Consider the following 16549-nt stretch of genomic DNA (forward strand, 5'->3'; position numbering starts at 1 on the left):
CAGTTGGGAGGGGTGATAGATTTGACTGGGGTTTTGCCTCCTGTACAGTTTCTTTTGGCTGGTTACGGCAGTGGTTGCGTTCACGCCACTATAGTTAAGGAAGCTCTCGTTCTGTGAAGCGTTGTGTCATAACTAATGCTTTTATATCTTCTTATATGTACCCTTGGGTTAGCAAGCAGGGCCTCTATGTCAAATTTATAGAACTGTTCATTGTCAGGCAGAATTCCCAGAATCCCAGAACAGTGGAGGTTGGAAGGGACCTCAGGGGATCATCTAATCCAAGCCCCGCTCCTTGGCCATCCTGAGTAGGTCCACTAGTTCTTAAATGTCAGGAAAACATTAATGAAGGAAAAAAACAATCTGACACTGTTTGTTGAATGGAGATTTCCACATGATAAAAGCTCTTTTTAGCCTTGCAGAAGGCTATTTAACGCTAATCTGCAAAGCTGTTAATTTGAAGTGTTAACTTCCAGACCACTCTGGTGTCATTTAGAGAATGATGTAACTGAAATTGCATTGCCCCAAATGGACTGAGTCTGCACAGCTGTGAGGCTGCACTTCTTGGCAGAAGGTGGGACAGTGATAACCAGGAGCAATGTATTTCCCATGCCTTTCTTTACCCAGCAAGACCCATCTGCAAATGCATCCCTTTATCTGGCAGTTTCATGTGAGGAATTTCCACTCTATATTTATCTTCTTAGTAATATTGATTATCTTTGTCCCGTGAATATGTATATTTATAGCTGGCTCTTTGGGGAGGTAGGGCAAGTGTCATGTCAATCTTTCTCTTTTTTTTTTTTTTTTCTTCTTCCAAACTTCTCTTGTCCAACAGTAAAATGGGGCATCAAGCAGCAATGACTATTACGTACTGCTGAAATCCAGATATTGGTATTATTGAATTGAAGTAGTCCCTGTACATCTCAGGGGTGGCTGCACCCTCTTTGCTCGTGAGAGATACTGACTATTAGAACAGTTTTGTTTCTGTTTTAAATTCTCTATTGCATGGAGATAAGAGGGATAATTACATGAGTCGGTCAGAAATGAGATGCCAACAATTGGGCTTTGCACTTCTAGACTGTATTTGATACGCTGGCTGACATCAGGGGTTGGGCAGCTCTCAAATATTTTTAAAAAGAAAACTTGTAGATTAAGCAGCTCAGCTGTATAGATAGGGCAGCTTTTATATGGTTTATTTTTTCCTCTGAAAAAAAAAAATAGAAAAGGAGCTCAGTTGCAAGTGGTTTCCCTTTGGCGTTTGTTCTTGTGCAGCACATCACCTCGGACAGCTACATTCCCTGCCTGGCCGACCTCTGCAAGGCGCTCTGGGAAGTCATGCTCAGCTACTACCGAACGATGCAGTGGCACGAGGAGCACGACCAAGACGAGGCAGGAACCGTGTCCTCTGGTAAGAGACTCTTTTGCAAGTAGAACCTCTGATGTGCTCAGATAAGTGTAACTTATCCAGAAGTAGTGCTGCGTGGGTTGTGGAAAGGATGTTGCACTTCATCTCCATCATGTGTGTCGTACGTCCTTGGGCTTTGATGCCTGTTACAGATGTGAAGATGAACTTTGCCCTTCTGAAAAGAAGACTTGCTCATTAGAAATTTTTTTTGTACAGTTAGTCGTGGTCAAAGCATATTTTTATTTTTGTAGTACAGAATCAAAGAAAATTTTGAAAGGGATTTCTGTAGGTCAATTTGTCCTCCCTATTCAAAGCAGGGCAAACTTCAGAGTTGAGCTGGGTTGTGCAGGGCCCTGTCCCGATGAGTTGGATTTTCACATTTTGTAATACTTTGTGTGAAATTAATGTAATGGGCATGTTTTCTTAAGACTGGTTTAACAGAAGATTTAAAAATAAATAAAATAGCTTGATTACTATAGCATTTTAAACTCCTAACTCTATAATCCTGATGACAGAGGTTGGTAACAATGTTAATAGATCAAGAATAACTGTAATAGTTTAACTGAAAAGCAGAAAGAGAATGATGAGAGATGCCATTTTCATCCCAACCATTTCAAAACATTCCATTTATAATACAGCATAGAAGTCTTTGCAAGATCTGGTTGATATTCAAAGAATGAATTTAGATGACAAATATATTTTTTTCTTCCCTATCTGGCAAAGATTAAACAAAAAGAAAGTTTTGTTTTTTACTGATGGCTGCCTTTTACTGATTTTAAAGAAATAGGTTCAAAATGGACATCTGGAAAAATAACTCTGGGATGCTCTTGATTGTTATCGTTACGTGAAGTCATGAATATTTATATATTCTGCCATTTGAAATTCCTCAAAGCAAAAATCTGAAGTGCTGGTGGATCTTTGTCCAATTCTTGGTATTCAATGACTCTATGATAGCTTTATATGTTTCTGTATGTGTGAAATTAGCTGCTGCACAGTCCAGTAAATGAATGGAGCGAGGCCTCTTAATAAACTTAATACTGGAGCACCAGAAGGTTACTACAGAAAACATCCTTGGGGCTATTGTTGAACAGTAGTATCCATGTGGATTTGTGTATCCAGCCATTCTCACAAAGTGGCAGTGAGGGAATAAATGATGCTTCAGTTGAGGCAAGGACTCTTGTCTGAATCTTGACACTATGTCAAAGGTTTAGGCTTGGCTTCTGTCTGCCTGAGTGTACAGGAGAGGAGGTCACAGAAGCCCCTGAAGAGTATGCAGCGACTAAAGTAGCTGTTTTTATTTCCTCAGATACTCAGAGAAAGGATAAATCTGATTAGTTTGTCTCTGGTTGAGTTATTCTCTCTGTTTATATTTTGTTTAATCTTACATAATAAATCAGTCTTGGAAAAATATATTTGTCAGGATTATTGCCTTCAGGAGAGGAGCATATTTAGCTACAGATATTAAATTATAATATATGTATGAACTGACTAATATTTGTTTTATGACTTTTCTTTCATAGCGAAAATTTTTCAGTACCCTGCAACAGTAGATTCAGTGTAGAATTACATTTGAGTTTTGTTTTTGCATCAAATACCTTTTCTTTGCTCATTTTGAATAACTAGGGTAAATTCTGAGAGTCTGCTTGCAGAAGTAATCCCAATTACTTTAAGAGGAAGGAATTGAATCCAGTTTCGCTGCTTGGAAGAAATTTAATCGTATCCTTAATATAACCCGGAATTTGAAATTCCGCTTTTTTAATGTTTTTAACCGAGAGGAAGAATTATTCAGTTGAAAATACCAGACCTTTTAATCTTCTGTCTATATGTATGGTATTGTATTGTTTCTATGTTTATGATATCTAGCCCCATGGACAGATTCATTTCAGTTTGGCTTGAAGATTGTTCCTGGTAGCATTCACATGTTCCCCATCATAACCAGGAGTGCAGAGATGAAACTCCTGGAGTGTGTGATAAGTATCATAATGATGTGTCTACATGACTGTGAAGTCCTATAGGTTAAGGAAGATTCCACCTCTCAAGTATTATAGCCTAACGCCAAGAGATTTTATGTCTGTTTAGAGAGTCTGTTGGACATTGCTTTCCAAATAGGATCAAGTTACAGGCAGAGACTTGCTATCGAGCTCATCATCAGAACTGTCTTTCCCTTGATACCCTAAGGATCTGTTTTCATTCACCTTCTCTTTCATGTGCAAATGCTAATTTTTCAACAGCAAGAGAAATGCATTGAGGATTTCTAGGGGAAAACTAATCTCCATCTACATCTGAGTGTGTGCTGCCGCCTGGGCTAAGCAAGATGCCCCCAGCCTGCTTTCCAGTTACCTTGCAGCACTCCTCTAGGTCCCCGTGATTTTCTGCCTCCTGTTCGTGGGAGGGGTGTGCAACAGAGAGGAGATAGCCTGGTACAAAAGCAGAGTGACAGCGTGGGGCTGTGAGGAGGTTTTTATGAGAGTAGGTGCTGGGATCAGGAGTCAGGTAAAGGAGTGGCTCAGAGCCAGGGCATGGAGGTAGGAGACATGAGATCAGGTTGTCTAGGAATAAGGCAGGGAATAGTCTTCAAGCACCGAAAGCCAGCTGGAGGGTTGCAGAAGAGATGAAGAAAACAGGTCTGAGCCGCACAGCAGGACTATGATTTTGCAGACAATCTTAATTCTTCCCTGTTTCCAACCTTTTGAATGATGGGGCGGGGAATGGGGTGGAGGGGAGGGCTATACTCTTAGCATTACTCTAGTATAATATTTTCTACAGCTAAAAAGTCCGTCTTTCATGTCAAATTGCTGAGTGCTTTGGGTGTTTGATACTGAGGAGATTTAATCTGTAGGTAAAGAACTTAATACATATTTCTTCCACTCATCCTTGGGAAAGGTTGTGCGTACAGCCTGCTAAGACAGAGCTATCATGGGGTCTGGCGTGGACTGGAGCAAATTGCAGGATACTAAATGCCATTGTAGACTTCAAGCATACCTGTAAATGTGTGGTCACAAATTACATAAAATATTACCACTTTTTATATAGAAATAAAAACACAATTCTTCCATGGGGAGAATGAGGATTGCACACCACACATTGTATGTTTGAAGGCTTTTTTTAAAAGCTGAGGCATGTATAGTTGTACATAGGCGTAGGATGAGAGGGAGTGAAAAAGAAAAAAACAAAACAGGAGCATACTGCCTTACGTGCAGAGTTGATGAAAAAAATTCCAGAGTGTGTCTTCAGAGCTGCATCCAGAATTTACTGTGGAGCAAATTTAAAAAAAAAAATCCTGTTTTTACGGTTTTTCATGGTTCTTGTCTATAGGGCTGGAGTATCTTGGAGAATCTTGTGGCTGAGGATAACCAGTGCTCGCTTTAATGTTTATCTTTTTTATTTGAGTTACAAATATCAATTACTCTCTCAGCTTACTTTGATATTATTGAATGGGATATGTCACTTACATACGTTGGTTTGCTTTAGTATATACTGTATGTACCCTGTTCCTTTCAAAAGTTCAGAGCAATGGAGTTCTGGAGGGTTCATAATGGGTATTATGAAAATGGCTAAGGCAAAAGTTTCATTGTGGCTAAAAAAATAGAATTCATTTCAAGGCCTTTGGAAATATCTCTAATACCTTCCAACTGCAGTTTCAGATGGCAACAATGTGATTGGAACTGAGGAGAGCAGTTTTGACCGCAGCTATGTAAAAAAGAAATTGGAACACGGGCTTTCACGAATATGGCAGGTTTGTTTTTGGCTGTCTTAAATGTATTTTTTTTCCTCCTACTATAAAATAGAGTTATTTTCAGGACAGTCTTTTTAAGGAGATCTCTCAAGGGATTTTAAGTGATTTGTTTTGAAACCATGGAAACTTCTTTTCCATGACTCAGTTACTACTTGGTCGCTTTGCATATGAACCCAGTCAAGACACCAAATCATAGTAATGTGATTCTCAGCAATCTGCTTTCTTCTTTTACCCGTGTGCTTCTCACAGCACAGTCATGCTGCTTGTTTTCCCGCTTGGTTCAGGCCTCTTGAAATTAATTTCTATCGTCTGATACCTGGATTGGGTTCTGCTGATGAAGCTGGCTGCACACCTTTTAGTTCCCCATTGCTAATGTTCATTAGGGTTTGCCAAGAATGTAAGGATATTATAGGCCCCTCCTCCTTTACAATTGTAGCATCTCTGAACTATTCACAGCCTGTTTTAGCTTGTGGGAGCTGTGGAAAGGGAAAAATGGAGAAAAAAAAAGTCTGAGTAAATAGAAAACTGAAAATGGTACTGAAATTCAGAGCTAAAAGTGATCTTCTATAGCCATTCTGGTATAGCCAGAGCTAGGGAGAACTTGAAGTCTTGTGAACTTGCGTGGTTTTGTAACATTGCTAGTTTGATTGCTAGATCAGTTTGATTTGATCCCAAATTTCAAATGATAAAGCTGTAATCTTTTTACTTAACAGAAATGTATACAAAAGGTCCATTTTATTCCAATGGTTGTAAAGAGCCTAGGACTGACATTGAATCACGGTGTGTTAAAAGAAATGGATTACATTACTAGCTAAGGAAGTCAACAGAGAATTATTTACATTGCAGAGTTCTGCCATAAATCTCAAAAGGAAATTAACAATGCAGACAAACGAAGAAGTACTAATGAACCAGGCGTTTGAGCCTTGTGCCTTTACTTTCTGTTTTGAGAGTATTACTTATACAAGAACTCATACTTTTGCGTGGACATTTAAGAAGGATTCAATGTTTATTTTAAAATGTTTGCTTTGCAGGATGTTCAGCTGAAAGTGAAAACTTATCTCCTGGGAACAGATCTGTCTAGCTTCAAATATGACGACTTCATATTTGTGCTTGATATTATCAGCAGGTACACTGATGTGCTCATAAGGCCAGTTACTACATGTGGACCAACTTGACCTCTAAGACAGCATGGTTAACTAAAGCTGATGTTTACACCCTGATGCCAACTTTTTTCCTACCTTCTGGTACAGTGTGAGGAGCGTTTCCTCTTTGTGTGGGACTCTGTGCATGAATGTCAATCTCTGGTTTTGCTTCCTGCTCCAAGGATGTGTTTGAAGTGGAGTGGAAACAAAGTGCTTTGCTGGTCAAGTTGGCTCTGATATGATTTCAGTATTAGCCAACTTCAACATTTCAACATACGCAACAGCTTTAATGTCAACAGCAGCAAAAGGTTATGGCATTGCTAACCCAGAGAGTGTTATACAGTTTTTGATACTTTTGGTAGTGAAATGATGGATAACCTTGTGTAACCTGTTGTGACCCAACAGTCATATGCTTTGCTTTGCTTTGCTTATGGCTCTTGGTTCCTATGTGTGTAGGGTCTCATGATATGGAGGGGGAGTGTGACATGGACTTTCATGGAATGAGTGTGGCCTTTGCAACTTAACATTGCTCTTGTGCTTTTTATGGAGATTAGTGCACTCACTTGGTAATAATTGAGACTTGAGATTCTGCTTGGAAGAAGAATATTACTGTGTTAGATTTTTTTTTCAGTATTGCTCAGGCTATTCTGAATAGATATATTCTAAACTATGTTTTCTCATTATAGGCTGATGCAAGTTGGAGAAGAATTTTGTGGCAGTAAGTCTGAAGTTTTACAAGAATCTATCAGAAAACAAAGTGTTAACTATTTCAAAACATACCACAGGTGAGAGTACTGTATATGAAGTTGGATGAGTTTAATGACTCTTTGTCGCTTTTAGTTTTAAATGGTTTCCAGAGGCACTGCATAAGATGTCTGCACTGAGGTTTGCAGATTAGAGTCATATAGTGGGATATGCTTCATGATGAGAAGAGGACTTGAACACTTCAATTCTTTGGAGAAGCCTTTGCTTCTGCTGTATTTATGGAAAACTGCAATTGTACAGCAAGCAAGTTGGATAAAGATGAAAAGCGTTGTTTGGAATTTCAGTAGTTTTTTCAGACTGCTCTTAACTGTCTTCTTGAATACCTAATACAGTTCTTTCTGAAGATGATGAATGCTTCTGAAGTCTGTATTGTTTTGGCAAAAAATATTATAAATTTCTTTTTCTATGCCTTACATAAAAGGAGTTGAACGTGTGTGGTTCTGAGGTACTTTAGGTATGTGGTTTTGTCTCTCATATCAAGTTATGTAGAAATGTGTCCATGCTTTTGAGTCACATTTTCATAATTCTTTTCATTGGCAGTGCCTGATTATGTTTCAGTCAAGTCTACTTTGGACTGGTCTCTGGCCTCAGATATGATACATGTTTGTGGCAGCACAGCTGACACTTTCAAGACTATTCTGTTTTTTTTTTTATTGCCTTAATTTCCCAAGGGTTTTGGTTTGGATGGTTGACAAGCCTTTCTGTCTAGTTATCTAACATTTATCTTCTTTCTGTATGTAAATAACTAGATAGATACAGGAAGAAATAGAACAGTCTTCCATGCTCTGAGTGCTTTTTACAGACCCAGTCTTGAGCTGTCCCGTTGTATGGGAGCTGTTATAGCAGAGCAAATTAACACATCGAAACCTATTTGGTCTGAAACTTTAACATTTGTAAAGTATGAAAATTATGACAGGAGTAAATTAAAAAGTTTCTAAATTTAGATGCTAAGGATGTGGCTTGGCCTTTCTTCTGTCACTTTGCGTATAGGATTTCTTTTCAGAAATTTGATGAAGACCTCAGTTTCAGTTGCCTGAAAAGTTTGAGCCTTAATTGGATACATATTGCCTCTTGTGAGGCAATGAAGTAATTAAGATGAGATACTGCTTACCTTTATTTCTTGGAAAACATTTTGGAACTCTGAACTGTGTAACCTCTGGAGACTGAGCTTGCAGCTGTGCTTTCTTATGGCCCAAGCTGTTCAGGACACCTCAGAATGAAGCGCTCTCAAATTCCCTCCTCCTCGCCTGCTGCATGCTGCTTTTCTAGCAGCTTTCATCTGCTTGGAAAAGCTATTTTGATCTTGTTAGGCCTCTGCTTTCTGATCTAATACTCTACTTGGTTAAGTAAATACTATTTTGACCAGGGAGATCCTGCTTATGTTTGAAAGGTTTTTCCTAAAGGATTTAATTGTAGCTCTTGTTTTTCAGAGCTACTTTACTTGTTGTTCCTGCTGGCTTTATTGGGGGAAGATTTACAGGCTATGTACGTATTCAGTGCCTCTGAAAGTCAGACTTTAAGTCTGTTTGCATTTAGCTGGTAAATTTAAATACATACATAAAAATGTAGGCATAATCCACAACACTGAGTGTACTTCTGAGTGCAAAAATTTTTGTTTTGGTGATTAAAATAGTGGTATTTTTGAAAAGTTTCACTGCCTGAATAGATCCCAGTGCATGATTTATCAACAGCTACACATTAAACAAAATAGTAAAATATATATTAAGAAGAACAGACAACAGCAATAAGCCCTTATTGTTGCCCTTTCATATCAGTTCCTGCTTACACGGCAAAAAGATTTTAAATAAAGATGTTAGTGTTTACAGGTAAATTGAGGTTTTTGTGGTGATCGAAAACATTCCAGAGGCAATGCAGAGAAGCAATTGATTATATTTCCCTTTTTTTTGTGTGTGTGTGTGTGTTAATATCAAAGTAAAGATACAAAATAAATTCAATTTAGGGGATTTACAACCATTGCTGTTGCATAGTACTGCACAATCAAACATTCATCTATATTTCTGAATGGTTTTGAGGCAAAAAGTTGTTTCCAAGTTTCAGAGGTCAGCATTCTTTGAAAATTTTTCCAGAGATGTTATAAAATTACGCAGCTTTCAAGTGGTTTGCCACTTGAATAAGTTAAGTATCCATTTTCTGGTGTGACTTGTGTAATTCTTGAAGATATTTTGTTAAATAATTCGGTCTACTCTGTTTTGCTCTTACTGCTGATTAACAGTATTCATTTGTATTTCAGAACCCGCCTTGAAGAACTGAGAATGTTTTTGGAGAATGAAACTTGGGAACTTTGCCCTGTTAAATCAAGTTTTAGTATTTTGCAGCTTCATGTACGTTCCACAAATAACACATACAAATATATGGGTATTTTAACAACTCAGAGTGCAGGTATTTTGAGAAGTAATAAGGTGGATGAGCTATTAAATTAATGTTTTTAATGGTTGATTAGAAGGCATATATTTCATCTTCAGATAATGCTTTTGATCACATGCTTTTGAAAAGTAACATCTCTGTTTTAGGCAGAGGGAGATTTACATAAGATGCAAGAATTGTAAGCATAATATTAGCCTTTATTACTTTTCACGTAGTAATCTGCTGCTAATATGTCAGATATGTCAAGGGAAATAATTAAATGGTACTGTAGCAGAAAAATGGGAGTCTTTCAATTTTAAATTATTTATTTGAGAGTAAGATGTTTGTACTAGTTTGCACTAGTTTTGGTGTGTTTAAGGAAATGTAGGTCATGTGGGCTGAATTGCAAAAAGTTGGAGATGATTTCTGTGACTAAGCTCCCCTGAAAGGGACAAGTGATGGGTGTAAAGTTTAACCTGTGCTGAGTATGTTTCACTTGTTCTGAGACATGGAGATATCTGAGACATGGATACATAAAGTCACTGCTGAAGTCCAAAATGAATATAGCTGAGCAAGGCCAAGCAAAAAATAATTTTGCAGCTTCCATAGAGTTAGCTGTAAAAGCAGGCAAAAAGGTTTGGGGGCAGAGGTAGCAAGGAGGGGAGGAGGACCTATAATCCAGTAGGAAAAGAAGGAACATTTTTAATGGAGAAATGAGACTTGAGCAGCAGGAAAATGCAGAAAGTACATGAGTCGCTTTAAATCAATTGAAACCTAAAATTGCTGTCCGTTTAGCTCCATATGTTTTGTTAATCAGATACGTAGGTGAGTGCTAATACATATTTTCGCCAAGATAAATAGTAGAAATATTTTAATAGTTAAAAAATTCTGTCAGTTGAGTAGTGCAAGTTCAGGTTTTTAGAAACAAATGCTCTCGTGTGCCCTGCTCATTATCTCGACTCTGAAAGTATATGTGCGCTCACCTAATCCTCAGAAATTTAATGGGTAATATATTTTGAAAAGTATGAAATAACTTTTTAAAAATCAAGTATTAAAAAAAAAAATCTTCAGTAAACTACAAATTAAGTTGTGTAAGGAAGCATAGATTTTTTATTAGATTTTTAGGTCTTGTTTTGTTCCTTATGAAAATATTATGCTATATTTCTGTAAAAACAAACAAAAACACTACATTTTGGAAAATGAACACTTTCAGGGTGCAGGTGACATTGCTTATTGTAGGTGGTAGCTGTTAAAAAAAAAGAAAGACGAGCTGTGTAAAACACCATATTCAAGGTTAACTGCTGGGTGTACAAAAAGTATATTTTTTGATGGCTAAAAAATGCTGTGTAAGCGTGGTTGTTCAGAAGTTTGTTGTTAAGGTGGGAATTTATAGTCTTAGTCATAAGGATACTGAAGCTGGTGGTGATTAAAGCTGCACTTTCCTTGTGTTAATAGGAGTTCAAGTTCATGGAGCAGCCGCGCTCGCCATCTGTGTCGCCCAGCAAGCAGCCCCCCTCCGCGCTGGCAGCAGCAGCAACCCTGTTTGAGCAGTACTGCAGCGGGGGGAACCCCTTCGAAATCCAGGCCGACAGCAAGGACGACGAGACGGAGGACGTGCTGGCGTCCAACGGGGTAAGGGACACCTCAGGAAGAAGCAGACTGAGCTCCCACTACATACTCATTTATACTGTTCACCAGTGATATCTTAATATGAGGTTTCATCAACTGAAATGCTATGTAAGATCTCGGTGTACTCCTCTGGGTTGCTTCACATTTTACAACAGTGCCAGAAAGCCAGGCTTCCTGCTTAAAACTGAAGTGTGTTCTGCAGGGGTTCGGGCTGTTTCAAAGGGCCGGTGTGTGGAAAGAAATCTTGAAAATAATTACGTTTGTTTCTTAAAGCTTTAAATAAAAACAAAAATAATTTGTTAGGTAATAGAGGATAATTTTTTTATATTTGTTTTATGTTTCAACTTTCTTGACTGATTAGTTTCTGGTGATGTAGCATTCTAAGTTGATGTTACTTTGGGCAAAGGTTTTACAGTTTTATTTGTTCCTAAATAACACTGAAAATGGAATGACAAGAGTATAAGCAACTGAGTAGGTTTGGCAGGGTTTCTTTTTAAGAATATGGAAATCTTTTTAACAGCATAATTGTTGCCATTCAGGAGAACTAAAAGTAAGGTTGTAGATCCAGCCATCTTATTTATATTTCTCAAGGTTCAGTGAGACACTTCTTGTCCGTTTTCTATAGTTCCGTAAAATGGTAAAATGTCTTACTTGTGATACAGCTACTTTAACACTTGGGCTTTGATAATTCTTATCACTGTCCGGCGTGCTTGTTTGGGCTGGTTACCAAAATATTTGTGAAATAATTTTTAGTAGTAGCCACAGGATAACCGAATTCCTTTTAGCACCTTGAAAATATATTGGCAGATTGCATATTCAGAAATGAATTTATAAGATCTCTTCAGTTTAAAGACAGTATTTAATAGGTATGAATTACCTATCTACATTTTAAAATATACAATAGTTTTATCTCAAATTTACAGCTTAGCAGATTTAGGGTTCCTAATAAATATGTTTCTCTGTAAAACTCATTTAAAACTCAAAATTAAGACACTAGATATGTAAGAGCTACTAACTTTTACTGATTGGTAGTCAATATATTATTTCAGTGTCACTAGGTTTTAACTGAATCACAGCAGGTTTATTAGTGATTGTAATTCTTTCTGCTACTGTTTCATCCAAGTTAGTTAAACTATAACTCTCTTTTGTCTGTAATCAACCCTAAGGACAGTTCCCTTTTAAAATATGAACACATTAATAAAAATATAAATAAATCAAAAATATAAATGAATTAATAAATATATAACCTAAGCTGCTTCAGTAGTAGTTTTCATTTGACTGCAGTAGGGGAGAAAAGTTAAAATGCAGAGCTCTGTGGCCTGTCTCCAAGTGTAGATGTGTCGGGAGCCAGATGGATGTGCTTAGTGTGCTGATAGTTGTGCAGGAACTGAGAAACTGGCTCTCATCATAGAGCAGAAAGCATTTGTTTTCCTCTGATAAATGCTTTACCAAACAAAGCTTGTGGAAGACTTTTATAAATAATTGAATACAATGTCGAAAGCACCTAGACAGTGCAATAAAGAACACATTTTTAAAGGAATTGTGGTTAAGTATTACTAATTGTAGCAACTAATAGAAAGTAAAACTAATTATTAGTAGTAAATTAATTAGTAATTAGTAGTAAAACTAATTATAACTGATAGTGATGCAGTTATAAATGCCTACCATGGGAATCCTATATTGAATTATATATTCTGTAGTCTGTGGTGCTCATTTTTTTCCTAGATATTAAAAGGCATAAAAGCTTTCATTACTGCAATTCATTTATTTCAAGCAACTTTCCCTCCATTTAACAGTTGAGTAGAGAAAAAAAGTACCAGAAAATTAAAACCGTGGCTAAGGCCACAGTTAAAGTGTCTGTAACTACTTAAGCTTCCTACTCTTCTAAATGGTGTCATTAAAATCAACTCTTGTTTCTCAGTGGGATAAAGTGCCTCATTTGAGGGCAGGTATGCATGGTTAGTTTAACTGTGCAATCACATTTTTCAGAGGATTTATTCTGGAAGTAAGTTCTGCAGCATCTGTAACGAGTTAAGCAAATGATGCATGAGCTTTTCCTCTACCAAAGAGGAAATAGTTGTTTCATTGGTAATTACATAAGTATTTCAAATATCAAGATCATGTGCTTTTAATTATATATAGGATGTGTTTTTAAACCAAATAAAAAATACCCCACAACCAATAGCAAAAATCCCTAAATCAAAAACCGTCACATGACAAGTGTGTGTTCAGCCCCTCTACCTCAAAAACGCCCTACTTGGCTGTTATATTAAGCAATTAAAACTTAATAACTCTTGAAAAAAATCAGCATAGCCTCTACTGATTTTATTCCACTGATACAACTTATTTAAAGCCTTAATTTCTTAAAATGATAGAATGCATTGTTCCTATTTGTACAGCTAGGTAAGGTACATCAAATGGGTTGTACAAACCTATGCCTTCTTTTCTGTGCCTCTTTGTTGCGTCATGTATAGTACAAAGTTTGTATCACACATAGAATGGACAGATTTGCTCTTTGCTCTTGCTGTTTCTGTAAGTAGAACAGCATACAGGTGAAGCAAATATATGCATTAAAATTGTGGGGGGGAAAAAGAAAGTATGCGGTCCCTATCTAGTAGCCATGAGAAATAATCATATTTTTGTAGCAGCACTTGAACAGTAATTACTTTGAACTCTGCTTTACATAAGGGCAGAAAAGCAGTTCTATTCTGCTCTCTAATAGGCTGAGTGGAAGATTCTCAGGTAGAGAATTTTTTTTTTAATTGTGAAACAATAATGTAGTTCTTGGGATATTTTTTTTTTTCAAATTGCAAAGACAAATAATAAAAATTCAGATATTTGAGGAGTATTTGATAAAGAGTCAATGCAAAAAAAAGTATCACTATCTGGAGGAACAGGATGATGCACGTATTTATTCTTACATGACATCTGAGAATAGAAGTTTGTTTAGAAATACACTTACATATGTCTTTGTGTAATTTAGCTGTTATGTTTATATAATTTGCCCGTTATGTTCTTTAATGAACATTGTAAGCAACCTGTCAGCCTGTGTTTATTCCAATGAGGATAAAAGTCAAGCAGTGACCAAAATTCTCCTTTAAAGGGTGGCAGTTATTATAAAGAAAGTAATGGCAGTCAATGCATTCATTTTACAGTATGAATCAGATGAGCAAGAAAAAAGTGCATATCAGGAGTACGATAGTGACAGTGATGTTCCTGAAGAGCTGAAAAGAGATTATGTGGATGAGCAGACAGGAGATGCTCCTGTGAAGAGGTAAGTAGGCTGTGCGAGTACTTGATCTTTTGTGCTACTTATTTACATGCTTCTGATCCCTGCCTAATTAATTAGTTCATTTCCTGTCTAATCTCTGTTCTGTGATAATGGAATAATAATCAAAAAATTGTTGTGATCCCTGCATAGTTAGAAGGTCCTAGCAGTTAAATCTCCAGAATTGAAGAGAGCTTTAAACTATTCCTCGCTATTGCAGGGAAAATAAAAACAACTTTGGAAGGCAAGGTTTTGAAGGATGATTAGGACTCTCTGTAGCAGGTAGTAGAAAACTGATTAGTGAGCATGAGGTGTTAAGTGAAGGTCTCTGTGCATGTGTGAATTTCTGTTGCAAAGGAATGACTGGGGGTTTGGGCTTCTGCTTTTGTAGAAAAGAGTCTTTTACAGGTAATATCTTAAATTCTGCCGTAGATTGCAGGCAGACATTTGGAGTTTCTAAGTTCTGTTTCATTTTGAGAAGGAAAAACAAAAGCCAACTCTTCGCCATTGAAAAGGGCCTGACCTACAGATCTATTTTTAGGGCACTGCACAAGTTAAACACTAGATCCAACTTTCTGAACTAGGCAAACATTATTTATATGTAGAGGTCTGTAGGAGAACTAGAAAAACATCACCTAAGTTATGCCACAAACTCCTTAATTTCAAGGAAGTTCAATAGGTGATGCAGGCAAACTGCAGTCAGTGTCTGTAGTTATTTTCTGTAGAATTGTTCAAATATGCTGAATTTTTGGAAAAAATACCATTTTGAGGCATGGTAGAGTTTCTCCTAGATTCAATTTTAATATTTTCCTAGATTCAATATTAATGTTTTCCTGGAGTCAACTTCCGGTTATTTCTATTTACAGACAATCCTTTTCGCCTGTGGCTCACTAATCCGCCCCTTGTTCTTGATGACTTGCACTTCTTTCATTTTATTTACTCCATAAACAGTGAACCTGAGGCACAGTGATAAAAACAGTTGTTGAAGCCAGATAGAGACCTGCAGAACTTCAAGACCTCAAATTATTTTCTCTCGCACTATTTTCAGCAAGCTAGACCAGGCTTCTCTTTTTAAATGCTTGAGTCCTAACCCAGTTATCCTTTGGCATCAATAAATGAATTGAAAAATAATATCTGAGAGACATACCATCTTGTGAAGGGGGAAAGTGGAATGTGTTTTTTCTTCAGTTACATGATTTTTCATTGGTATATTTTTGCATATCCTAGACAGTCACATTGTTTTGTTTTCTTTAAAGTGTTTCTCGAGAAACCCTGAGGACCAGAAAGAGATCAGATTATAATCTCAATAAAGTGAATGCACCTATCCTAACTAATACTACGTTGAATGTAATAAGACTTGTTGGTAAGTAGAACAATTGTAGGAATATATGGTTTTTATTTTAATGCAAACCTATGCATTACAGCACTTATACCTGGACTCTTAATTCCATTCTCCGAAAGTGTTTATAACTTACTAATAAAATACTTAAAATATTTTTATTAGATAGTCTAATATACTGAATACTTAAAATTAGTGGACATAGAAAAGGAATAGATCAGTGCTTTATGTTGCTAATGTATCCTGGTAGATTAAACAATTTATTTAAAGAGGCCTAGTTGCCTGGGAAGCTTCTGGACAAGGCTCAACTGGACAATTCCCTGAGCAACCTACCCTGCTGTTTTTATATAAAGTAATCCTTTATCTTTTCAGCCTTTGTTTTCCTATCCTCTGTATTTATCCTTCAAGGTTAAGGTCCCCTACTTGCTCAGTTCTTTTACTGTTCTTGTTACAAGCTTATCAAAATCATGGGCAGTACTTGGGTGAGATCTTGCTACGTTGTGTCACGGCTTCCTGATCTGAAGTACGTTTTTTTTTTTTTTCCTTTTGCACCTCTTCAGATTTCTCACAGCTTCATTGTGCTGGCAGATCAGTCCTTCTGTAATGAGCTTACACTTCCAGCTGGTCCTTCATTTTTTTCCATTTTACTTCAAGTGACGAGCTTCTAGTTTATAGCAGAAAAATGTGGGTCTTTTTAATTGGTCCCCAAATGCACAGCTTCGCATTTTGTGGTGCTGAATTTCGTCCAATTTTTATTGCATCAGTCATCAAGGTCCTTCAGTTCTTCCTGTATGAAATGTCAGTCCTTTTCTCTTTTGATGATGCTTCCTTATTTTTTGCATTATCACACAGTTATTTTTGTGCCAGAGATATTCATGAAAATGTGAGAAGCGGCCAATAGTTG

At 37.0% G+C, this 16549-nt stretch overlaps 1 protein-coding gene across 2 annotated transcripts in view; it reads left to right on the forward strand.

The window, feature by feature from the left end:
* The window catches only part of VPS50 (VPS50 subunit of EARP/GARPII complex), an 81018-nt gene that overhangs the window by 37552 nt on the left and 26917 nt on the right, over positions 1–16549 (forward strand). For both annotated transcript variants that reach the window (XM_088533462.1, XM_088533463.1), the window contains exons 13-20: positions 1270–1405; positions 5041–5138; positions 6170–6264; positions 6967–7065; positions 9297–9387; positions 10865–11041; positions 14194–14312; positions 15563–15669. In XM_088533462.1, the coding sequence (XP_088389588.1) occupies positions 1270–1405; positions 5041–5138; positions 6170–6264; positions 6967–7065; positions 9297–9387; positions 10865–11041; positions 14194–14312; positions 15563–15669 (922 nt within the window). The remainder of the gene's footprint in view (positions 1–1269; positions 1406–5040; positions 5139–6169; positions 6265–6966; positions 7066–9296; positions 9388–10864; positions 11042–14193; positions 14313–15562; positions 15670–16549) is intronic.

The sequence above is a fragment of the Tinamus guttatus genome, unplaced genomic scaffold (genome assembly GCF_059628265.1).
Source record: "Tinamus guttatus ecotype Peru unplaced genomic scaffold, ASM5962826v1 Tinamus_guttatus_pri_ptg000503l, whole genome shotgun sequence".
Taxonomy (NCBI): domain Eukaryota; kingdom Metazoa; phylum Chordata; class Aves; order Tinamiformes; family Tinamidae; genus Tinamus; species Tinamus guttatus.